At 36.9% G+C, this 25041-nt stretch overlaps 1 protein-coding gene across 1 annotated transcript; it reads left to right on the top strand.

The window, feature by feature from the left end:
* The first annotated feature begins 312 nt into the window (after positions 1–312).
* NUP37 (nucleoporin 37) lies at positions 313–21276 on the top strand. Its single transcript, XM_062491254.1, has 10 exons — positions 313–341; positions 1860–2079; positions 3697–3821; positions 4816–4888; positions 8446–8540; positions 16061–16151; positions 18489–18670; positions 19584–19634; positions 20033–20126; positions 20930–21276. Exons 2-10 carry the CDS (start codon positions 1924–1926, stop codon positions 21041–21043), a joined length of 981 nt encoding a protein of 326 aa, XP_062347238.1. The 5' UTR covers positions 313–341; positions 1860–1923; the 3' UTR covers positions 21044–21276.
* Positions 21277–25041: the final 3765 nt, after the last annotated feature.

Raw genomic sequence — 25041 nt, 5'->3', positions numbered from 1 at the left:
GCTCACAGTGAAACAAGCCCCAAACCCCTGCGAAACCACCCCTAAGCCCCAGAAGCCAAGACTGGCATTACCATCGCCGCCGAGCGCTGCCGGCTGCGGCCGCCCAAAGCCCCGCTGCCGTTCCCTCAGAGCGTCCCGGAGCGCTGCGCCGAGGCGAGGCCAGGCCGGGCCGGGCCGGGCCGGGCCGGGCCCGCGTTAACGAGACCAGCGCTGCCGCTGCCGTTCAAATCCGCCGCCCGGCCCAATGGGCGCGGGGCCGCTGCCCCGGAAGCAGCGGCCCGGGGGCGGGCGCTGCTGGGAACGGCGGGGCGGGAGTCGGGGCCGGTGCGGGAGCCGCGGAGGTGCGTGTGAAGTGGGGCCGGGCCACCCCCGGCCCGGGGAAACTGGGGCAGCCTGGCTGGGGAACAGCAGCTGGGCCTTGGAGGGGAAAAGAGGGAGTAGGAGGGCAAAGGATAAGCTTGGATTGGGAGGGAGCGGGTAACGCGCACCCACGCGGCTCGGTTGCCCTAATCGCGTTTCCCAAAGAAATGTTTTCGGGCTGGTCTGGTGACCGACAATTCAGGCGGAGAAAGTTTGGGTTGTTCAGGCTGGAGAAGAGAAGCCGCGTGGAGAGCTCGTAGCACCTTCCAGCATCTCAGGTGGCACTACAGGAATCCGGAGAGGGACTGTGTCAGGAGCTGTTGTGGTGGGACGGGGAGCTATTGGGTACAAATCGAAAAAGGGGAAACTTTAGTTACATGTGAGGAAGAAATTCTTTACGGCGTGGATGGTCGGCCACTGGAACAGTTTGCCCAGGGAGGCTGTGGATGCCACAACCCAGGCAGTGTTCAAGGCCAAGATGGATGAGGCATTGACAGCCTGGTCCGTTGGGAGATATCTCTGCCCATGGCAGCAGGGTTTGGGACTACATGGTCTTGAAGGTCCAATCCAACCCCTTAGCATTCTGAGATTCTATCACGGCTTGTGTTCATGGGAAGCCTTGGAGATAGAAAACTTTTGGTAGGATTAAAACTTGCATTTGGCCTTAGGAGCAGAGCCGTGCAAGTTATATGGCTGAAGTATTTATGGTAAAGCATGGTGGTTTGTTGTACGAATTAATAAATAAACACACAGCTATGGAAAGCCTCTCTGTGTTTGAGTGATGCCTCTCTCAAACCTGACTGACTCCAGGCAAAACATTCAGTTTTGGATGCTGAAACCTTCATATCCTTTATACACCAAAATCTGTCAAAGGTCTGAGATTTCAAGCTGGTTTTCCACGTGGTGCATAGTTAAAGGTCTCTTTTCCCAAAATGATATAAAGTCAGATCTGTACTGGGACTAAAAGGAATTGATTCTGAAATCAATTGTGTATCTTAGCCTCTTGTGTTCTAGCACCAAAACCATGATTATAATGAAAACTAGTTGAATGCATCACAGTATTTTCATTTACAGTTTTTCAGCCTTGGTTAACTCAGTTTTTAGTTAGACATGCAGTCTGTATGTAAGGAGGCAGACAAGTAAAGAGAACTTGAAGGTAGCGATGTATTGTTCCTTGTCATTTGGTTGAAAATGTTCAAATGCTGTGTGTGACTCTTCTGGTGGGTGCAGTTACTTGGGGTTTTTTTGTACTGGTGTTGGGTTGTCAAGGGTAGCACAAAATCTGCAGTTGTTGCTGAGGTGTGTAAGAGACAGTTTTGAATGTATGTTAGTTTAGTAAATATCCTGATTAATGAAACAAACAGGCTACACCTAATAAGCATAAGTGCAGCTTTTGTGTTCTTGAACATGTAGGAAATTTTGATTTGCTCTGCCACAAATACTTTACATTTTTGATTTATGCAAGTGAGTAATTTAAGCTTTTTTAAATTTTTGTGTAGGAATACAGATTTTCGTCCTGGTGAAGACATCACTTCTGTGTTACCTTGACTTAGTTCAGTGAAAATGAAGCAAGATTCTACTAGGAACATTTCTTACACTGTGGATTGCGAGGATTATGTGCACGTGGTAAAATTCAATCCATTTGACAGTGGAGGTTCATGTTCCCTCATTGCTTATGGTGGCAACAATTATGTGGTTGTTGGGACTTGCAGATTTCAGGTTAGTCTGTGTTATTGTTTTTGTTAGATGCCCCTGAAGGTGACTTGCCTCTACTGTAGGAAGACTCCGATCACTTTCCTGTTTCTTCCTCTCCCTGTGATAAACATGGGAGAATTTTACTTGTTTATTACAGTGACAAGTCTAGGATACTTGTTCTTCGGGAAAATAAACATATATTTATATGTAAAATATACACTGATACATCTGTGCTTATTTTATGGGTATTTCTTTTTAGGGATGAACTGTAGAAATAGTTACCTAGTTTTTTTTCCTCCCAATTGTTTTTTACTGGATCGCCCTCACAGACTGTTGAAATAATAAAATTTCTTACCTTGAAATTATTTAGAGTTGTATTGTGAAAAATTTTAAAATGTAAAATACTGAGTATTGTGTATTTTTATACTGGATAAAATGTTTTTCATTAGGTGGGATTTTTTGCCTAGATGTTTGACGGTCAATTGGAGACAATTGCTTGGAATTTCTAAGATTTTTTCTTTTATCTTGCTTCTTTATTATACAACATTATTTTTGTAATTCATCTATTATCAATAATAACGTAGCTCATACTTTTATTATTATTATTGTTATTCCCCATGGACTTACTGCTGGAAATTTTCTGAAGAGCACCTAGTGTTAACCACAAAAACATATTGACATTTGTGTTTCTACCTTGTTTCTGGTGTAGGCCTTGAAAAGAAAGTAATTAAAATTTTGACAACCACTGGCACAAGGTGTATTTTCTATAATTTTCATATCTTCCCTTGCCTTCCACATGTGGAGTTAATGAGTATTTCAGAGTAGGAGAGGAAAATGTTATTCTTTGTTCCTGTTGAGAAGCATTGAAAAGCCGTGGGTAATTTCGTGCATCCTCAGCTGGGTTCTGTTTGGCCTCTACGTTATGTAGAGGGCATACAGAGAGCTTCTTTACCTTAAAGCAGAATTGTGACATAGGGAAAATTGTGTAGGAATATCCTTTGAGGTGCTCCATTGGATGTTCTGAAAACTTCTAAAAGCCTTTTAGAGGTCAACTTATTGATGGAGTCCATAATCCCAACTCTTGCTTTTATCTTTCCTATTATCTGGTGTTCTTACCAGTGGTAAGAATAAGCAATCTTGTAATTAGGATTAGATGACAGAGGGCACCTTTTTATCTCCTGCTGTTTGAAGAGCAATGCTCTGGAAGTGGCAGCATTTTTCTGTGGTGTAAAAACAACTCAGAGAGAAGACAGCCTAAATTACATGCTTGCTTTTGTTCGCATTGCTTCTTCTCACTGCAGTGTGTGCTAAATTGCCATGCTGTTTTAAGTGGCTTTATTTGTATCTCCGAAGATACTATTTGTACAGAGAATGAGCTCAGCGTCTTCATAGCTCAGTTCTGATTTTTCTGCTCTTCATTGGCCTCTGGCTTGAGACTGCAATCATATAATGTGTTTCCAAGTACTTAAATATTTCAAGTTACTGCTTTCTCTATGTTCTGGGTTTTCACTTTGAAGGTGTTTCGATCTGAAAAGATCCCAATATGTGCAATTTTGAAAGCCTTTTCATTTTGTAGCAATCTGATTTGTTAGAAGTCACCAAGACCTTGTTATGAACCAGCTAACTGCAGTATTTCTGTAGGAGGAGGATGCAGAAGTGGAAGGCATGCAATATAAGACACTAAGAACATTTCACCATGGAATCAGAGTTGATGCCATAGCGTGGAGTCCTGAAACTAGACTTGATGCTATACCTCCCCAGATAAGGTACTTAACAGTAAACAACTACAGTGAATCCTTGTCTCTTGCCTGTTTTCCCTAAGTCCTTAATATTGGACTGTTCAAAGCTTAGGAGTGAAATCTTAACTCCTTGGAAATCACTGATGAAGTCTCTGAATTTTTCAGCAAAACATGTTTATTCTTACAGGTTTTTTTTGTTCATTTGCTTGTTTGCTGCCCTACTTCTTGTGCCCCTTGACTCTCTCCCCAGTGAACAAGCAGTAAATAATATTTTTTTCATTATTTTTCTGTACCTCAGGCATAGTTTCTTTCTTTGTACGTCTGTGAAGAAGCATTTCTTTTAAGAGCTTTAGTAAACATGAGATCATTTGAATGGCCTGCTTTATAAAGCTATTTGTATTTAGTTTTATAATATGTCTGTTGTGTTTCAATGTAGGTTAGATACTATTTGTGAGAGCCATTAAGGTGTAAATCTAGAAAGATAGTTAGCTATTAAATGTGAACTTCTGAATTAAAATGTACACAGTAGTTTGCTTGATACTTCAGAATTATCATAGTTGCTTACTGCTCCATTTCCATACTGTTTTTTGGGTTAAAATATGTTGAATAGAAATTGGTTTATGAATTTTATATTTCAGTATTTTAAAACACTGATAATGAGGGTACTTCTTTGTGCCCTACCAAACTTCTTTCAGTGAACATTTCAGCAGCATTTATGGGAGATATTTCAGGTGATTGGTAATTGATCCAGATTTAGCTTTGTAAAATGTCTTGCATTTCTTTCTGTGAATAAGTATTCTTGGCATTTCATGCACACTATTTTACGCATAAGCTCCAGTTATAACTCTGCTTGTTGCCAGAGCAGAAAAGATAGATGCTTTTAGTTTTTTTTTTTTTCAAAATCTGATTCTCTCTTTGCATCTCACTATACATTTTTAAAATTAAGAAAAACTGATAAAAAGTCAACTGTTGCAGTGTTCATTGACTGAAGGGCTTTTTTTTTTCTGTCTGTTGAGTGTAGGTTTTGTACTGCAGCTTCTGATAGGAAGTTACGGCTCTTTACTTCTGACTTACAGGACAAGAATGAATTTAAGGTAAGAGCAGCTAATGTCATTTTTAAAAGATTATTTAGATTTTAGTGAAGTCTAATCTTTAATCACTTTTCTTCTCCATTTTCTAGATCCATTATCTCTAGGGATAATCACTGTATTGTAAATACCTTTCTGTCTTTCAAGTGGGAATAACTGTAATTATCACCTACATGATCTTCTGATTTCCTTCAAAATTCTTCCTTTGAAACAATGTCCCAGTCCAAGTACTACTGTTAATTAGATGTTTGTGCTATCCAGTTTGAACAGTTTTTTTGCCAAGATCTCAATCTTAGCTTACAATAAGCAAAGCTAGATAATCAAAATTTGGGGGAGAGTCTTCCTTGGCTTTTACTGCTATAGAATATGATCATGCCTCTTTTGATGAGAGTAGCTTATTTGGTATAAATTAGAAAAAAATAGACTTTTATTTATGGTATGTTAATTTGTATTAGTAAGACAATGAGATTTGTCATACAGAATTTAAGTGAATTGTGGATGCCATTTATATGGCCATACAGATAATATAATGAAGGCAGGGTATAAGAAGTAAAGATGGATACTACTAAATGTCTTGAAATAAAATGCTTCTTGTGTTGCTTCATACATGCACATATTTTTATTTCCTTATTTCAGTGTTGGTCATCTTGCAGGATTTTGCCACTGAGCAGTGGGATAACTGACATAGTTAGTCAGCTTGGTGAGATTTCTGACAAAATAGTTCTAAAAGTTCTTTATGCTCTTTGCTTATGAGTTGATCTCTGTCATTCCGTATTAAAGTTATCTATTTATGTAAAAGCTGCCAGTTTTGTGAATTTCAGACCACAGGGTTTAATGTTAAGCTGTGAAGAATGTAAAGTTTCTTTAACATTAGCTAATGGATTGATAATAAGTTGAAATAACAAGACAGTGAGATAAATTTGGTGCTACAGACTCTAGTGAGTTAAATTCAACATCTAAGTTCGAATTTTTAAATTTATGTTGGGTTAATAAGGCCACAAGAAGTAGTGTGGCCAGCAGGAGTAAGGAAGTGTTTGTCCTTCTGTACTTGGCACCTTAAATCCTCTGTTCAGTTTTGTGCCACTCAGGACAAGGAAGACACTGAGGTGCTGGAGCGTGTCCAGAGAAGGCAGTGGAGCTGCTGAGGGGTCTGGAGCAAAAGTCCTATGAGGAGCAGCTGAGTGAACTGGGGTTGCTCAGCCTGGAGAAAAGAAGGCTTGGGAGGGACGGTATCACACTCTACAACCACCTGAAAGAAGGCTGTAGCCAGGTGGGGGTCAGTCTCCCAGCCAACAAGTGATAGGACAAGAGGAAATAGCCTCAGGTTGTGCCAGAGGAGGTTCAGATTGGGTATTAGGAAAAAATTCTTCTCTTAAAGGGTGCTCTAGCATTGGAACAGGCTGCCCAGGGAAGCAGTGTGATCACTGTGTTCAAAAACCTTATAGATGTGGTTCTTAGGGATGGACCTGGCAGTGTTAAAATTAGTGTTTGGACTCAATGATCTCAGAGGCTTTTCCAGCCTTAATGATTCTATAATTGTTTAATGTATATACAATACAAATGAGAAGTGCTGGCCTGAATTTAACAGTAAAGCTATTAGCTTTGTTTATGGCAGCTCCACCACTGAAATTAGCTGTCCAAGAACTTTATTAAGGATGTACTCTGGCTGAGGAAAAAGTAAAAATACATATTGTTACTGTGTCAGGCTTGGTCTAATGTTAAAAATTACCAGAAAACAGCTAAAAATTCATATTTTTACCTATTAGTGAGGAACTCATTAACAAAAAGAAAGAATATGGACTAGTGTGTTTATGTGAATACAAGTTTTCTTTGAGACTGTCCTCTGGGTCTTTTTGTTATAAAGTGTGGAAAACCCTTTCTGGCACTCATCTTAATTTCTTATATCTGGACAACCATTGTACTCTAGATTTCTTGTCAATAAAAGTAACACCTAACTCTGATTTAAAGCAGATGCAAAATCACAGATGGTCACAAATTCTGGGTGAACTATGCTGATGTGGCTTTCAATCAAGTTTGATACAGTGGTTTCTAATTAACAGTTCACTGATATCTCAGAAAACCTATTTCATAAACCTGAGGTTGAACTCATGATGAACACATGGAAAATTTTGATCCATTATACTTGATACATGGGATCTTCAGGAGAGGTCCAGAACATGGAAACAAAGCTGAAGGAAGTATGTGACTACGTTCAGAATGTAATCCCTGAACATTTTGTCTTTTATAGTAAACAATTAGTACGTGTTGCTTCTGGAGGGATAGACAGAGTAATCTTACTCTGTTTTCCCTGTGGAAAAATTGTCTTGATGTAATTATCAACAAGGAACTTGAAGCACATTTGAGTTTTCCATTACTTTGTCGACACGACTAATCCAAAATTTATGGGTTGGATCCAGCCCAAAACAAAAAAAAAAAACAAAAGGTAAAATATGACTGATGGATCTTTGTGAAACCTTTTTCTTCTTTTGAGGTTTTCATTTGGAAATGAATTATGGCTTCCTTGTCCTGCTTCAAATTTTGCTTAATAAAAAGCATATTTCATCAGAACTGTAGAAGTAAAATGAGGCATGATATTTGAATTCAGAATGCTGAAAATTGTCAAAAGACTTGGCATTCTGTCTAAATAGTTTAGCATCATCTTAGGACCTATTAGTTCTAGTATAATCCATTAGGTTTTAATAAAATAATGACTTACTGGAAAAAATAAGTTGGCTGATGAAAATGTTTCTGTATTGAATTGATGAGGCATTCTTAAAACTTTTAGAGAGGGGGATTTAGTTCTTGTGCGTGTGAGATTTTTTTTTTTTTAATCAGTTCTGCATTTGTTCCTCAGAATAGCTACACTTAAAGGTGGTGTGTTTTTCTTTCAGAAGACTGTGGAACTTGTCTTTATTTGACCTTGTTTTCCTCTGCAATCTCTCCGTCTCATGCTGTTATTGAGAGGATATTTTTGTCTCATTTTTATGATACCTTGCTGGGCAAAACAAAAGCAGCTGTGCCTTGAGACTTAATCAGTGGAACTGAATAGAAGAGGGTGGAACAATAATAGATACATCTACACATGGAAATTTACCTGACTTAAAATTTTGTGAGATTTCTTTCAAAAACACCATAGATGCATTTAATGAGATCAGAGTTACTTAGCAGTAATCAGAGTTCTTTAATGTGAGCAGATCACACATTCATTGCCTGGTCATTCTCCTCTTCCTTTCTGAGATTTACTATTTTCTACCTTCAAAATTCAGTGTTTGAAAAAAAGATAAAAAGCTCTGATTCACTGATGTCTGTCAAGCAAAAGCATCAAACTGACCTCTGTGCTAACTACAAGAAGTAGTGGGGGGGTGGTGACTTTTCACCTGCAGTATGAATCTACACATGGATTAGACACTTCAAAGAAATCCAATTACTGATAAAAACTTTTTTACCTTCTGTTAAAATGATAGTTTCATCTTAATACACATCTTTCCATTAGCAGGTCTGTTAAGTGCATTGGTGGAACAGTCAGCTCTAAGGTAAAAGTATTTCTCTTTTCTGGTTGGCAGACATTTGATGGCCACTCAGATTACATTAATGATCTGGTCTTTGCTCCCAGTGAAGGTCAAGAAATTGCAAGTGTAAGTGATGATCACACCTGCAGGTATGCATTTTCTTCATAACACTATTCAAAAACTAGTATTTGACTTTTTCTATCTGTGAATGTTGTATATGCCCACTTAAATAAATAAGCATTTATATTTTTGTTTTTAGTGTGCCTTCATGGCCCTCTAACAAGACTAGTCCACTAACAAGACAAGAAATGGACTATTCTTGTTAACTTAGGTTGTGGACTGGCTTTTTGTTGTGACTTGTGGGTTATCTTTTTTCAAAGCAGTATTTTGAACCAGCTAGATTCCAAATGAAGCAAACTGTTGTCTTGGATTTGCATACACTATCTCCCCCCTTCTGGGATAGGAATTAAATGAGAATAGGAGAGAGCAGACATGCATAGCTCAACACTGAATTACACAGACCCTTTTAATGTATTCTGTCATCAGGTAGGTCAAGTTTTAAAATCAGTATACGTATGTGAACTTGTCCATTTACCAAAATGTATTAGCCTTACCAGGGGGTGGGGTGACATAGCCTGAAGACAACACCATCCTAATACCCTGGTACTGGCAGCTCAAAATCCCATGATTACAGCTGCTTCAAACCCAGGTGTTTGGATATTTATAACTGAAAGTAGATGAGAAGCATGGTATAATGCTTTGAAGCATGATGAATCAAGGTTTTTGATGTAGGAGTTTGTCCTTGTCAAAAGGTCACCCATCTTCTACTTTTAGCAGTGTGCATGAATCTGTTGAGCTGCTCTTCTTACCCCTCCAGTGCAGTTGGAGAGATCAGGAGGGCAGCTATGAAGGCTTTTCAGGTCATAACAGTAGAGAAGCGAGAGAGATGGAAAAGCATCATCCCTGACTTTCTTTACTCTGATGAGCAGGCAGTTCTTCCATACATGTCTAGTCAGTGTTTCCAGCAAAGTCATTAGGAATGAATAGTAGAAATGTATGACTTACCTGTATCTTCTTCTGTTTTTTTTTTTCCTATTTATGATTTGTTAAATGTTGTTAAATCTAAATTTATATTTGGCTTACTCAGCAAAAAACTGACTGTGTGGCCTTTTCCTGTTTATTTTATGAAATGCTCAGCTTTCTTGGATGAAAGAAAACTGTTTTAAAACCAGTTGTCTAATTGATACTATTTTAAAAGGAAATAAAATTTATGTAATTAATATATACTAACAAGATTTCAGCTTAGTAACTGTAAAGGATATTTTATGCCATAAACCATAAAGTCTTTGGTTAAAAGCCATGGGAAGTAAGTAGGATTTTTTTTGGCTACTTCAGTTCTTATTTTTTTCCATTCATGCATGTGGGGCATGAAGACTTTTTCTATTGAATTTAAAGGTTACACTTTCAAAACTAATGGAAAATGCATTCTTTGGGACTTACCAAAATCATTCTTTACTTACTCTGTAATTTGCTTCAGTAGTAATGTAAGAAGAGGAATAATTCTTCTGTCTGTACTGAATTTTTATCCTGAAATTGTTCTTAGGATACAAAATCTGCCAGTGCCTGTGGAATAAAGTTCTAGAACAGTTAGTACAAGTCTTCAGGTCCACTTTTAAGTCTTAGTAAAGTTTTAAAACAACTTTTCAGTATGTACTGAATATATGCAAGCATGGTTAGGTCTTCCCTGGTTTTCTCTCAAGAGAAAGTATAGTTCATCAGAGACCTCTAAGGAACTGAGACTTTGAGTTTTCATCCACTAAACAGTCTTGTCACAGCTGCAGCAGCTCGTGACATCTCAGAGTGGGGTTCAGTCATGTTGGTTGGAGGACAGACTGTAGGTTGGATACTGGTTATATCCAGTGTTCTTACCTATAAATTGCTGCTGTGTCACTCAGGAAATGTTGCTGTTTCTTGCACGTGGTCTTTATTTGCCTTGATCTCATAACTATAAACTTCTTTGCAGCTGTGAAGTAGAACTGGACTAAAAATGCAAGAGCATAAAAATAATTGCAATGGTCATCTGTGTTACGATAGCTTTAAGGAATATTTCATTTAATTCCTTGAAATAGTAAGTATATACACTTCTTTGAACATTTGCATTAAGTGCAGGAATTTGTGTCCCACTTTGTTAATGAGATCTGTGTGTGTACAATTCCCTGTGCACCACTCTTCAAAACAAAAAAATTACTACTAGCTTTTTCATTATGATTTGGGAACACAGTGTAGGAGTCTGCACAGATTCAGATGTACAAATAATTTTGCTCTGATACTTAATAAAGCCAAAAAAATAGTGGGAAATGTTTGAAAACACCATGAGTTCAACTGACCCCCTCCGCTGTTGGTGGTTATAGACACTATCTAATGTTTCTGGAATCACTTAATGCAAAATACCGTCCTGTCAAGAGCTGCTAATCTCATCCATTCTAAAAATGAACCTCCTGACTGTCAAAAGGTTAATTCAGTCTGATTGATAATCACCTCATACTCTCCTCACCTGGAACTGAAAGGTTACTGACAGTGTCAGACCCTTTGATTCCTTTTGGAGTTCTGCTCATTTCCTTAGGCCATGGCTCACATCACTTCATAGAAGACTTTGTGAATTTATCAGTCACTGAAGTTCATCTTCCTCTGTTGCATATAAAATAAATGCCAGTCAATGAGGTTAGTTTTGCCCCCTAAACAGGAATTAGGGGGAAAGGTTTGATATCACTGAAAGCTAAATTAACTAGACTCTTGGAATATATTCTAGTGTTTCATCTGGTTTTAGGGGGGTTTATCTGTAGTGTATTTTTTTACATGGTAGTCTTAATGCTCTAGTTATTTTGTGAATTTTTTTATCCAGACAATATGAAAGAAAGCTAATGGTAACTCCTGTTTAATTTTTTTTGTTCTTGTTTTCTTAATGTATTGCCAACACACCTTGCACTTGAATCTTAACCTTGTTTATTCAATAAATATTTCAGTCTTTGGCTGGTCATTATCACGTATTTCTGCCTCCAAAACCATATTCTGTTTGTATCTTCCAATTCCTAGTGCAGTCAGGTATGGCTTCCTGCCAACATTTTTATAAAAGTTGTCTTATTTCATGTAGTTTTTTCTTCATTTGTTTGTATGATTGGATTTTCCAGTGTCCCTTCAGATAAGAAATGTCATACCAAAATATCTGTTCTTTCTCAGGTATGCTGGTTACATTTTATCGAGCTAGCTGTGCACTATAATTTATGAAAATAAAGAAATCTTGAATTTTTTTCAGAGTTCAATCTTTGAATTTGCACACTTTTTGTATCCAACCCTGTATGTTCCCAGATGTAGTCTGACACAATTCTGTGACATTGTACAGCCATGATGCCAGTACTAACCAACTGGTGTTGGACAGTGCAAGCATTGACTGGTCTTCTATCAGCTGAAAAAAAAAATTATCTCGATCAAATGTTTGGAACGTTATTTCAGTCTGGTCTTAATAAACTTTTAGTTAGGAAGTCTTCAAAATATGAGGATGATGTAATGATTTCCTTAGTGACACATTATGGCTTATGTTAAGAGTCACACAGCCTTAGAATGTAGTCTAGCATATAAACTGTTTCTAAATAGAAATCATTGCATTACATTTGTTTAGAAGTTTTATATTTTATAAAGCCATCAGCAGAACTGGTAGTTGAGTTTTTCAGTAGCAGTCATACCACAGAAGCATTTCATTTTATATCTACGTTGGGAACAATAAGATGAGAGCTTTTAACAGCCATTTAAAGGAAATGGAAGGACAGAACTGAAGCTTCACCTTTTCTTCAAAAATACGTACTGTGTAGTGTCTTGTTTTGAATTAGATAACTTTAAAGGTATTTCAGTAGTAGTAGAAATGTGTATTTCTTGGATGTAGTTCTGTGTGCATGGCCTGAAATGTGTATTAGTGAAAGGCAGACTGCATCTCCTCCCTCTACCAATACTCCAGGGTATAATTGCAGCCCACAGTTAGCAGTGAAAAATAGATCAATGCTGGCATATCCAAGTAGATACTGCAAGAAGCTAGAGATAACATGTTTTGTAATGCCAAGATCTGAAATACTCTAATTGCTATTTCTTTAGGTACAATGACATAATGATTAACATGGGTCAGCTTTCTGAAGGAATATTTGTACATTTCCCCTGTGAAAAGACTTCATAAGAACTTTAATTATTGTCAGTAAAATAAAATTAATTACTGGAAATTACCTTGAATATTGCACCTTTCTCTTCTTCTGACCAGACAGAGGAATTTCTACAGTTCCACTTCAGCCTTTCATGTCCTGCCTGGAACCCTCCAGATCTGTGATAGCCAAATCCATACGGAGTTGGCAGGAGACCTTAGAGAAAGCCAGTGTTGGTTCTATTCTTTTCAGTATTTCTTAATCTCTGCACTTTCATGTTCCTTTCCTGAAATCTCTTCCTCACTCCTTGTCCTCTGTGAGGAGCAACTTCACTCTGCCTTTGTGTGATCTCAGGGACAGGAATCTTGCCATTCTCCATTGTCCTCTAGGCTTTTCAAGAGAGACGGGATTTTCCTCACACATGGAATGTGTCTGATGAAGATATAAAGAAATGTATGAAAGTTAGATATTAAAAAAACCCAACAAAACCATGTTGGACAGGAGTAATCTTTGAGAAATTGATTAAGTATAGTTGATCATGCTTTGTGGTTGGGAATCAGATGTCAAAGTTTCTTCTAGCCCCCACCCACTCACTAAAATCGTTAGAAATATTTTGTTGGAAGAATTTCCATTTTTACTTCCATCTTCTGGGGGTTTGAGAAATGCCTGAAGATTGCAACCTGGTTTAGTTCTCTTACTATTGCAAATGATTATTTTTGTCCAGTTAGCATTTGGTTCTGCTAGTTAGAATTATTCATAATACAGAAAACGAGAAGGTAAAATAAGGATCATCTCCATTGCCACAAATTTCCAGAGTTCTAATGAGATACTTTTCCAGCTGTATTAAAGGTCCAGTGTACGATGGAATTGCTGCACATATGCATCCAAATTCATGCATACGAGATAAAATATAGTTGATACAATGGAATTTGAATATCTTCAAGCTATGAGATAACTGCAGTTTTCATTTGTTTGCTAGTTACAGGATTTGAGTGACAAGACAAAGGTACTAGTATCTCAAGAATTTTCTTTAACAGCATTTGCAACTATCTGTATTTGAGTTGGTTTCAGTTTTCTGAGTACTGCAGTAAATAATTTCTCAGTTTTAGTTACCTAAAATATAATTATTTTACTGAGAAGATTGCGTGTTATTTTTGAAACTATACATTAATCAGACCTGGGCAATTATTTCAACTGTGTTTATTCAAACTTTTTTCCAATAAAATTTTTGTGGATTTTTTATTAAATGTCAGAATAAAATACCACAAGCTCAGTGACAAGTCTATACCAAGATGGTTGGTTGGAAGAGAAGTAAGAGAGTGACACATTGCAGGGTTACAAAAGATAAGGATATTTGGAGAAAAACAGACAGTATTTGGTATAAAATTATGGGAGTATTAGTAAAGTTTCAAGGCCTTTGAAATGAAAATCCTGTCTTTTTTGGATTGATTTATGTGACAAGAATGTGGACAAAATGGGGGGGGGCAGCATCTGTAGCTGATTTGGTTATGATTACTGAGTAATTTAGGAATTGAAAATCAGTTTGGCTAAATTTTTGGGGTTTGCACATTTTTTACTTGTGTTTTTCACAAAGAAATATTGAAAACACATATGTAATTGTACAGACAGTATGCATTCAGACAAGGATCTATCTTGATACATATTGTCTGGTTTGTGTTTTGGGGATTTTTTCCCCAAAACTAAACTATATCATCTTTGGTATCAATAAAGAAAATATAAAAGAGGCTTTTATCCCTTCTCCTCCCCATACTGGTTGTTACTAACAGTCCTGCCATTCTTACAAAGTAAAAGTACATATCCAGTAACTTTATAAATAACAAAGTTAGGGAGGTAAAAAGCATAAATTTCTGTCTCAACACCTAATAACATCATTCACTTCAGGAAAGGAAACATAATGGCATATTCCTTTTGCCAGAATGATTCACCATCTTCTCTTGTATCATAATTTTCTCCCTGCACAGTACATACACATGGGAAGTGTTGATTTGACTTGGACAAATCTACAAGGCAAAATTTTTGGCAGTAGAAGAAAGTATTGTATGTTTCTAAATTACCTAATCAAGTAGATATTTCATTTTTTAAACACTTGTCAGGTTTTTGTTTTGACTTTTTTTAGTAAGGACACTGATTCTTCAAGATTAGAGACCCTGTGTTTTCTACAGGGAGAACAAATATTTGATCTATTGTGGTTTGGCATAAGAAAACAATGTTGTTCATTAAATATATTTATTTTATTCCCATATATTTTGTCTAGACTTATGATGTATTAAGAGTTTTTTTAAATCTCTTAAATATAAGGCTCTAAGCACCCTGGTGAGATATAAACTGAAAAAGTCTGGAGGAAGTCAGCAAAAATCCTCTAGAATAAACAATAATAGTACATAGCCACTCATCTAGCTCAAAAGACTGGGCACTAAAACACTACTTTAAAAATGGGCTGTTTCTCAAGTTTTGCATGTCACAGACTAAGGATATATGTTTATCTTTCAGTATCTAAATGTAACTAAATAATACAGCTTTGTGGTTCAGACTGATGTTCACAACTGTGATGTCTTTGTCCTACTACTGAGCTATCAGTTTTGTAGGAAAAGAGGGAGATGAGCAGTGGCTGTGAGGTAAAACAGGCTCAGTTTTGGTTTTGTAGCATTTTAGGAACAAAGTAGCTCCATGACTCATTACCACTCATATTGTACACGTCCAAAGAAAACGCACCCATCACTTAAACTTGTTTTGGTGTTTCAGCATACACTTTCCTGTCAATCCATATTGACCAAATAACTGTTGATAATTTAATTTTTTTATAGCTGCCAGATATGTACTGTAGGTGTTTCTAAAGGCAAAGGTTAAACTGGCACATGTGATTTATCTGTTGAAAGCTCTCCAAGACCCTTTGTTGGCTAGTGTTACCTCTGCCATAGATACTTCTGTTTGCTTTAGCTTCCTTTCTGGCTTCTTATATTTGCATTACTCAATCCTGTCTTACCAAGAAATACTGGAAACTCTTATACTAGGCAGCCAAAATACTTTAATAAAGGGTCTTGCCCTTTACATGGCAGCATGGATGATTTAAGTTGTTTGGTACCTCACTTTAGGTTCCTTGTATCAACTGGACCAACAGTGACTTTCCTGCTTTGTACTGCCTCACTGCTATTTATGGTATAGTACAAAGGCTATAGTGTTAATTTATGAAAAAATGAGGACATCTCACTGAGATTTCATGTCTAGATAACGAAAATGTCAAATTATTTGAATAATTAAATAGATCCTCTGCCTAGCTCATCAGTCTTAAAATACCTGCAGCACTGGTCACTTTTACTGACCTTCAAATGATACAGCATGAACACCATTTCATTTGGTCACTTCCTCTGTGAACATATTGAGGCACTGAAAGTTAATGTATTTGCAGTCAAATGGCAATAGTTTAGTAGTTTACTTTTTTTTTTCTTTCCTTCTTTTCTCCCCAGGGTCTGGGATTTGGAAGGAAATGAGAAGGCCCATTTTGTTTTACGTTCTCCTGGAATGAGTGTTTGCTGGCATCCTGAGGAGGCTTTTAAGGTTGTGGTTTTCAGCTTTTTGTCCTTATCACCTTTAAAATAATGGGAGGGAGGACACACCTAAAGTAAGAATCTTTGATGCTGTAGTCACATTGAAATTAGGGGACCTAGTTTACACTGTAACTGGATATTAGTTGGGTCTGCTAATGTGAAATGACTGTAAATGAATTCTCATTACCATTCTTGTCATTTTACCCTCAGTCCCTTACTCCTCCCATCAGAAATATTTCTTCTTGATTATGTTCATCAGTTGTTGATAACTATTCTGCTGACTGCATATTAACTGACAGTTACCAGAGAAGAGTTCAAGTTTTTCTCAGTTGTGGTAACATGGTTCACCAATAATACAGACTCTTTATAGAACTTGCCAAGCTTTGAAAAGTATCTGCTTGAAGTTAACAAGGGACTTTTTTGTTGTTGTTCTTGCTTGAAGTATATGAAATAATGTTCAAAAAAATCAAATCAATAGACAATTTTAAACTTATCTCGTTATTGTACTGGGGAGGATTAATCAGCTGGTATGTACCCAAATATCCAGCTTCATTAATGGTCTAGTCCCTGCAGTCCTGTATTTATTACTCCTATGGTGCCTATCAATAATTGCCTTAAGCAGCTACAAATGGTTGTTCAGGTTGCCACAAAAAACACATACTTAAAACAGAGAAAAGCAGTCAAGTAAGATATCAAAATATTTACACAGCAATAGGGAAGAAGTATCTCTAATCTCTTCACGCTTTCCACCAATATCAATATCCGTCCTTAATAAGAAAGGAAACTTAACTAGGAAAACTGTTGATTCAGGTGGCATCAGAATTTAATGGGTTAGCTGCTGTTTGCTACTGGGCAACTTTGTTAGCTCAACAAAATTAATAGATTTTCCCAAAAATATTGCAATAGTATGCCAGTCTTAGATATTATTAGCATGTCTTTTATTTGACCATTATCAAAGACAGGCACAGGATATGTTGGTGGGGTTTTTTTGTTGTTTTTTGGGTTTTTTTTGTTTTTTTTTAAAGAAAAGCCTATTCCAAAAGCTCATAAAACCTGAGACTTAGTTCTTGCTGAAAAGCTTATTGCAGGTCAAAATGCTTACTGCATCATGACCTTTAGTTTGCAGGAAAGCATAATTTTGGTGACAGCTCTGTTTTTCCAAACAAACTGGTATTACTGGAGTATTTTTCTTATGCTTCTTTGACTTCCTTTTTTTACTGTTTTACAATTACTGTTCATGACTATGTGAAAACCATTTCTCCTCATGAAGAAAAATCTAATTTTATCATCTGGGCACTGGAACGGGTTGCCCAAAGAAGTTGTGAAGGCTCACTCCTTGAAGTGTTCAAAACCAGGCTGGATGGAGTCATGAGCAGTCTGGCCTGCTGGAGGCTGTCCCTGCCCATGGCAGAGGATTGGAACTAGAGGATTTTTAAGTTCCTTTCCAACCCAGTCTTTCTATGATTCTATAATTTAATCAAGAAGGTCTTTCTACAATACTTAAAAAACAACTGCTTGAGTGTATTACTGTAATGGAAAAATTTTGAATAAAATCTGTTGCAAACTGTTATAGGATGAAGAGATGTTACATAAAATCGGTAATTCTACAGATTCTACAGCCACACTAATTAATACTTTGCTTAGAATGATAGGTTGGAATCATTTCAATTGGAAAAGACCTCTGAAATCCTCGAGTCCAGCCTTTAAATGAACACCATCATATCAACCAAACCATAGCACTAAGTGCCATGTACAGTCATTTCTTGAACATCTCCACGGATGGTGACTCCACCACTTCCCTGGGCAGCCCAGTTCTAGTGCTTGACAACCCTTTCTTTTTTACAGCACTGTGTCCTGTGTACTCAGAACAGAAGCTGTTGAATGTTAAAATAATTTTTTTTTTGCTGTATAAAAGCACATTGCTTTGGTGGTTGCAAAGTGGTGTTTCTGATCACCAAAATTATACATATAGATATTTATAGATATATAAAAATAAATTAATGTAATATAGTGTATAACAGTGTAACAGTAGTATAGATTAAAGTGGTTTTTTTATTTATTGGTTAAAGAGTGTCCAGGAGAAGTTTTTCTGGTATGAAGTGAAAAACTGTACTTCATTTTGTATTCATTTAGTGAGGCTGTGGGGGTCGAGTGGAAAGCATGCAACAATTGAACAGCAGTTTCCTTTTTCAGTATGTGCAATCAGATTTTAAGAGTATGCTAATGTACATACAGAAAACATTTGCATGATACATATCTAAGACTTCAGGAAAATCCTGCTTGCATTTCAAAATTTAATTTCTATTACATGCTAAGTTTACCACATTCTGTGAATTTCTTTTAACAGCTGATGGTGGCAGAGAAGAATGGGACAATACGATTCTATGACCTGATTACACAGCAGGCCATTCTCTCCCTGGAGTGTGAACAAATACCACTGATGTCAGCAGACTGGTGTTTAAAAAATACTCTTAAAATTGGAGCAGTTGCTGGAAATGATTGGCTGATCTGGGATATCACTCGCTCCAGGTACTTTTATACCCATGGGATAGGTTTCTTTATTCTCTTCCTAATCAGTACATGAGGAAATGCAGGCATTTGGCTAATAGAGCATGACAGTCATAGAACCACAAGTGGGTCGGGCTGGAAGGGACCACAGTGTGTCAGCTGGTCCAGCCTCCCTGCTCAAGCAGGGTCATCCTAGAGCACAAGGCACAGGATTGTGAATATCTCCAGTGAGGGAGACTCCACACCCTCTCTGGGCAACCTGTTCCAGTGCCTGGTCACCTGCAGAGTCAAGAATTTCTTCCTCATGTTCAGGTGGAATTTCCTGTGCATCAGTTTATGCCCATTGCCTCTCAGCCTATTGCTTGCAGCACTGAGCAAAGCCTGGCTCCATCCCCTTGACACTCCCCTCCAGATTCTGATGGACGTTGATGAGGTTCCCTCTCAGTCATCTCTTTTGAGGCTGAACAGGCCCAGCTCCTCCTGCCTTTCCTTGTAAGAGATGCTCCAGCCCCTTATTCATCTTTGTAGGCCCCATGTGTAAGCTAAATAAATGAACAATTATCAGCAATTGATACAGACCATACCATGGTATTCTTTGTTTCATCTTTAGCAGTATTTTTTTGTTAAAAATATAACATTGTCTGACTGTTTGTCCATCTGATGTAGCATCTCACTGTTTACCTCTGACTGTATGTGTTTGTTAAAATTTCATTCCAATCATAAATAGATTACTATTGATCCATAATAAACTGGACAACTACTTCTACTTTTGTACTCCAGATTGAGATTAAAGCTGCAGGAATGCTCTGGTTTTCCCTCAGCTGCTTCACAGACAGTAGACAATGTGTCCCCTTCACTGTACTTTTGGTACTTGGAGTATGTATGAGCTGTAGTTGTTTGCAGAACAGTTTTTTACTCTGAATGTCTGTTTTAGTTACCCACAGGATAAGAGACCTGTCCATGTTGATCGAGCCAGATTATTCAGGTAAAAATATTGTCTCTATTTTGTGGGGTTTATCTATTTACATCTATGTCTATGCAACAATTGTGAATCTAGTTACCTGGCTGTGTCTCACTTAAGTCATTTTTAGGAGGACTGGGCCTATAAACGTGAAATTTTTGAATGACCCACATTTAATATATATGTGAAGCATTCATGTGATACTTTTTTTTGTTTTACAACACTGTGCATATAGGGTTGTGGGTGGGGAATAATTTACAAGCTAATTCACTAAATCTGTTTCTCTGCTGTTAGTAGAATATGTGACATCTTCACACAGTCCCAAGGGAGAGAACTCCACTTTGTGTGCACTTCTGCTGGTATGACAGGGATATTTGGAAAGTCCATTCATTTTATTCATAGGTGGATTCATTTTTTTATAGGTGGTCCCGAGTGAATGAAAATCTGTTTGCAACCACTGGATATCCTGGAAAGACAACTACTCAGTTGCTAGTTCATCATTTAGGACATCCTCAGGTAAATTTTGGCTGGATTTATGTGTTCTCCTCAGATCAGACTCATGTTACTTAAAAGCTATAATTAAATACTATCCCAAACCATCCAGAACTGCTGCTTGGTGTACCTATTTTGTTTTATTTTGGTCTGTGGCATTCATGCTAAGAAAAAAAATTGCTGCACACTTAAACTGCTGTTGTAAAAGCTGCTTGAGCTGTATGTTTGTTTGCTTTGCCATATCAGTTCTAAGGGGAAGAAAAACACCTTTAACCTGGTATTTAATAAATCTGGCAATATTTCTAATGCTAAGGAGGCTACAAACATCTAGAGGTGTATTTTTCGGGTTTTGACTGATTATATTTTAAGTCATTAATGAAAATGCAAAGCATAGGAAATATTTTGGTTTTGTTGGAGTCAGTATATATTTGTAATGCTTGCAGTAAAAATATTACTTCCAAACATACTAGTTATGAGTACATTGAAATAACTACAAGTAATTTAATTTTAAAAGGTTTCTAAGTTTGAGATCATGCCTTTATAAAAATAGTGTTCATAAATGTACACGTTATAATGTAAACAGTTGAAACTATTTGTTATTATGGAATATTTTGCTGCATGTTACTTACATGTAATAAGTAGCTACTGGAACTATGTAGCTGAGAATCACATTTTTCAGTAGAATTTCTGTTGTACTTTAACTATATTTATTAAGGAGTATTTAATCTGTGGTGTTTTATTTGTCTATGCAACTTGGTATCTGCAGTATAGAAATCACTTCTAAGGGAATTTGTATTGATATTTTTCTTTCTCTTTGTTTTTTAAAGCCCATTCTTACTGGAACTGCAGCTGTAGGATCAGGTTTGACATGGCACAGAACTCTTCCATTATGTGCAGTCGGAGGAGACCATAAAATTTTCTTCTGGGTTACTGAAATGTAAAATAAGCATTTGCCTTCAATATGAAACTTGACAGCATAATGCCTTTTTTTCTAGTAAAATGAAGAAACTTGGTCTTTGTAATGGTTTTCACTTGGACAACAGAAGAAAGAAGCAAACAAGATATAAATCATTTGTGTTTGATTTTTAGCTTGCAAATACAAGAGCTTTTGTAAAATTGGCTATCATACATTTGGTTCTTAGTTATTTCTATTAAAATAAATTGTACTTTTTAAACACGGTATTTGGTGTGAAATTAATTTTTAGGGGGTTTTTAAAGAGATTTTTGTGTCCCAGCATCTCAGTCTGACAGTCTCACTAGGTTGAGTTTCAGCTCAAATATCTGAAATTGTGCAGAGTACTTGCAGAAAGAACACTTCTCTATATTATGACTATCTTGTAAGAAAAAAAAAATGCAGTAGTGTACTGTCATAAAACGTTGTTCCTGGACATTTTTTAATAAACTGGTTACCACTGCTAGCAAAGAAGCTAACGGTAAAATCAATCAGAATGATAATTCAAAGCAGTTTTATTTATCTAAAGATGACAGAGGGATTTACTTCAAGCCTGTCAAACAGCATAGTGAGGGTTTTTTCTGCTTACAGCCCTTTACTTCCAGTCTTTACAGGAAAATCAAAGGCATTCTGCTTTCTAGAAACATATTTTTTCTGTCCTTCCCATACAAGACCCAGAACTGAGGCAAAGGAAGAAGACAGAGATAAATCCTGTCTTAAGTATCTTTTTTGCATGTTTTTGCAAGTGAAGGGATGTCAGGATGTTTCAGCAAGTGTAACAACTCCTTACAGCATCATAGCCATCCTTAAGCGCTGTAGTTATATTTTAAAATATTCTTTTGTTTGTTCATCTTTATGTGGGACACATAAAACCAGTTCAGAAGTAGGACATCAGTAAGTGAGATTACAGTCACCTTTTGAAACCTAAAACCATATTATATTTCCCATAATCCTTTATCCTTGAGAACTTTTGCTCTCCAGCTGCCACCAAAATTTACCTAAAATGAATATAAAGTTCCTTTTACAGTCCAGTGGATTAGTGTGTGCCTAAACTGTAAAATAAGCAGATGTTTTAAGGTAACAGCGTTCTGTTCATCTTGTATCCATCGTCTGACCAGAGACAGCAGCCTTAAGGGAAGGTTTAATTCACTTGTAGCTAAAAATCTTTGTTGGTCTGGGAGGAAGGATTGGCCTAAGGCACTGTTACCCTTTTGGTGTGTAGTGAAACTGAAACAGACGTGGGTTTTTCTGTCCTCAGAGCAAACTTCACAGAGCTCCTGCCTGTGCAGAACATGTCCACTATACTCAGGACCCATACAGACAAGGGCAATCTGCACCAGGTATGTGCAACTGCACTCTTGCGTGACACTTTTGTTTTAGAATTGCTTAAGACCCAAGAGGGCAAAGGACAGAAATTCTTTTATTCTGTAGTTAATTCAGAAACCAGGATGTTTGCTTTTCATACTCTGTTTTAAGGATTACTTAAAGCTGTTTACCAAGGAATGATCTCACCAAATTCAAGGTTCTTCATTTAATACTGGAAAAAAGTAATATGGATATTTTAAATAAATAAATAAGAAAGAGCAGCTAATGTTTTTAGCATGTTCTCCATGCTCTTTTATACAGAACAAAATAATTAGTTAATCCTCTCATGTTGCCTTAGCACAGTACTTGGAAATCTGAAACTTGACAAACCATTTTCAGAGAACTGCAAACCATTTATCATTTAGTTTCCCTTTTTCTTTTTTTTTTTTTTTTTAAGAAACCTACATAATACCAAACATTTGTATTTCTCAGTCTATTTAACTGGGAAGGTAAACAAACAATTCTCTGAACTGTTTGCAAGATTTGTACAAATTCTGGCACACTGAGATTATTGAGATTGGGGGGGACATTGCTTAAATCGGTGTAGAGAAAAATCATTGAGGGAATATCAGTTTCATAGAGAAAACTTTACTAGAATACCCTTTGCAAGCATGGATTTAGAAGACTCCATGGGAAATTGTGCAAATGTTAATCCACACTGATCTTTTCCCCTGTTCACTGGTCCACCTTATTAAAACAACTATTGCCCCTTGTGGAGGATCAGGTGACACCATGTCTGGAAATTTTTTTGGGTCAACTTTTGTTTCTGTTTAACTTCTCTCTCATTGTATAGCTATTTGAGTTCTGGGCTGATTCTAACCTCAGTGTGGTATCCTGGGACCTGGAGCAGTATATAAGCACACAAGATGCATATGAACATTGTAAGCTACAGTAGCACATGCCAGTTTTTCTCAGCTTGTGCAGTTTTGTTTTGCAGTTGACCAGAGGCTTTGATTATGTGCAATATAAAGGGCAGATCAGTTTCAATGCTTTGAAACCTGTGTTCTTGCCTTTGCTTATCTCTGTACCCTAATCACAAGTCAGGTATTTTTTACTAATGATGAAGATAGAATTCTGCTCAGTTTTGTGTATACGTGGCTTTTCCACTCCAAGTTAGCCTCAGCATCTGGAAAGTTGACATCTTCGAAATACTGATATCCAACCAAACTTCATTTTGGTAACTCTCAATCACTCTTTAATCTCTTTTCCTTCAATGGAAGGTGGAGCTGCATGACAGGGCCTTTAAATGCCAGCATATATATATGTACACATGCATAGGGTATCAACTTCTAGCAGTTACATACTGTACAGTTCTTATTCCTCAGTCTCACATATCATCCAGCATGGGTGCTGCTAAAAAATACATTTTTAAATCGTACACACTATAAATCTGGATGTTAGGACTCAATTATTCTTTATAAATCTTCTCCTTGGGAGTTCAGTCAGCTGAACAAATTATTTAAATTAAAACTTTTTAAAGAGGTTTTGGAAATCTTGGATGATTTTCCTCCATTCTCTGTTTCTCACATTTCATACCCTGCATTTCCTAAATGTGCTGTGCTGCACTTTTCTATGCAGTAGCTTCAGGCAAATTAAAAGGAGGAAGTACCAGAAAGTTTACAGAACTGCATATTCTTGGGAGATTTCTTATCCAGCTTTACAGACCAAGACATTCAGATAAGATCTGACTATGCATTTACATTAATTTTCAGTGCCACTGCCTGGAAAAATTGTATTATAAGACACTTTATGATAAATGAGATTAATTCTTTTCGAATATAATTTAGTTGGAATTTTAGGGTAATTAGGGTGGAAAAAATAAGTAAGTTAAACAAACAGCTCCATTGCACAACACAAATTTGCACAACTCCTGTAAGCTAGGAATTGAAAGCTAAACCCAGTGAATTTTGTAGGTTAGCTTGCTGCTCTTCCTCTGGGAGAAGTGAGAAATTGAGCTGACATCACTGCTCCAAAGCACGGTATGAATCACAGGTTGTTCAATAATTCATTTAGTATGGACAAAAAAAATCTGCTATACTATCTTAGTAAGAGAGTAATAATACTGTGCATATGACAGCAGGTTAGTAATAAATATATTGCAAAAGCAATAAGTCTAAAAGAAGCTGCTTCAGCAAATAAATGAGAATTATATGGCAACTTGAGTAACAGAACTAAGTGCTCTGAGTATAGCCACTATTGATTCTGTATATGGATTTTTAGAATGCTTTAGCACACTGTAATGATTCGGAAGTAAACTGAGAATCTTGGTAAATTTTAAACCAAAATTAGCAGTACATTTGGGGTTTAATCTTCAAAGTATTACAGTAATTACTGTGTTTTAATTCATCTCATCACAAGAGAAGTTTCCACCTGACAGCCTCAGACTATGATGGTTTCTTAACTGCCCTAAATTTAGGAGGGGTTATTAAATGCAGCAATATTTAGGTGCAACCATGGAGAATTTCCACTAAATATGTAAATCCAGTACAATCTATTTGGATTTACTGCTGTAAATCATATCATTTATCATATTGTGATAATTCATAAAAGATTCGTGTTAATTGTAAAAGTACTGGGGTTCTTATAAACCAGAATACTAAGGTCTGAAGCGAAGCACGGACA

Source organism: Cinclus cinclus, chromosome 4, assembly GCF_963662255.1.
Source record: "Cinclus cinclus chromosome 4, bCinCin1.1, whole genome shotgun sequence".
NCBI lineage: Eukaryota > Metazoa > Chordata > Aves > Passeriformes > Cinclidae > Cinclus > Cinclus cinclus.
This window is presented reverse-complemented; position numbering and strand designations above follow the sequence as displayed.

Coding starts and splice junctions, on each gene's coding strand:
- NUP37 (XM_062491254.1), top strand. CDS start 1,924: ATGAAGCAAGATTCTACTAGGAACATTTCTTACACTGTGGATTGCGAG. Junction 4,889..8,445: donor AGGACAAGAATGAATTTAAG/GTAAGAGCAGCT, acceptor TCTGGTTGGCAG/ACATTTGATGGCCACTCAGA. Junction 20,127..20,929: donor ATCATTTAGGACATCCTCAG/GTAAATTTTGGC, acceptor TGTTTTTTAAAG/CCCATTCTTACTGGAACTGC.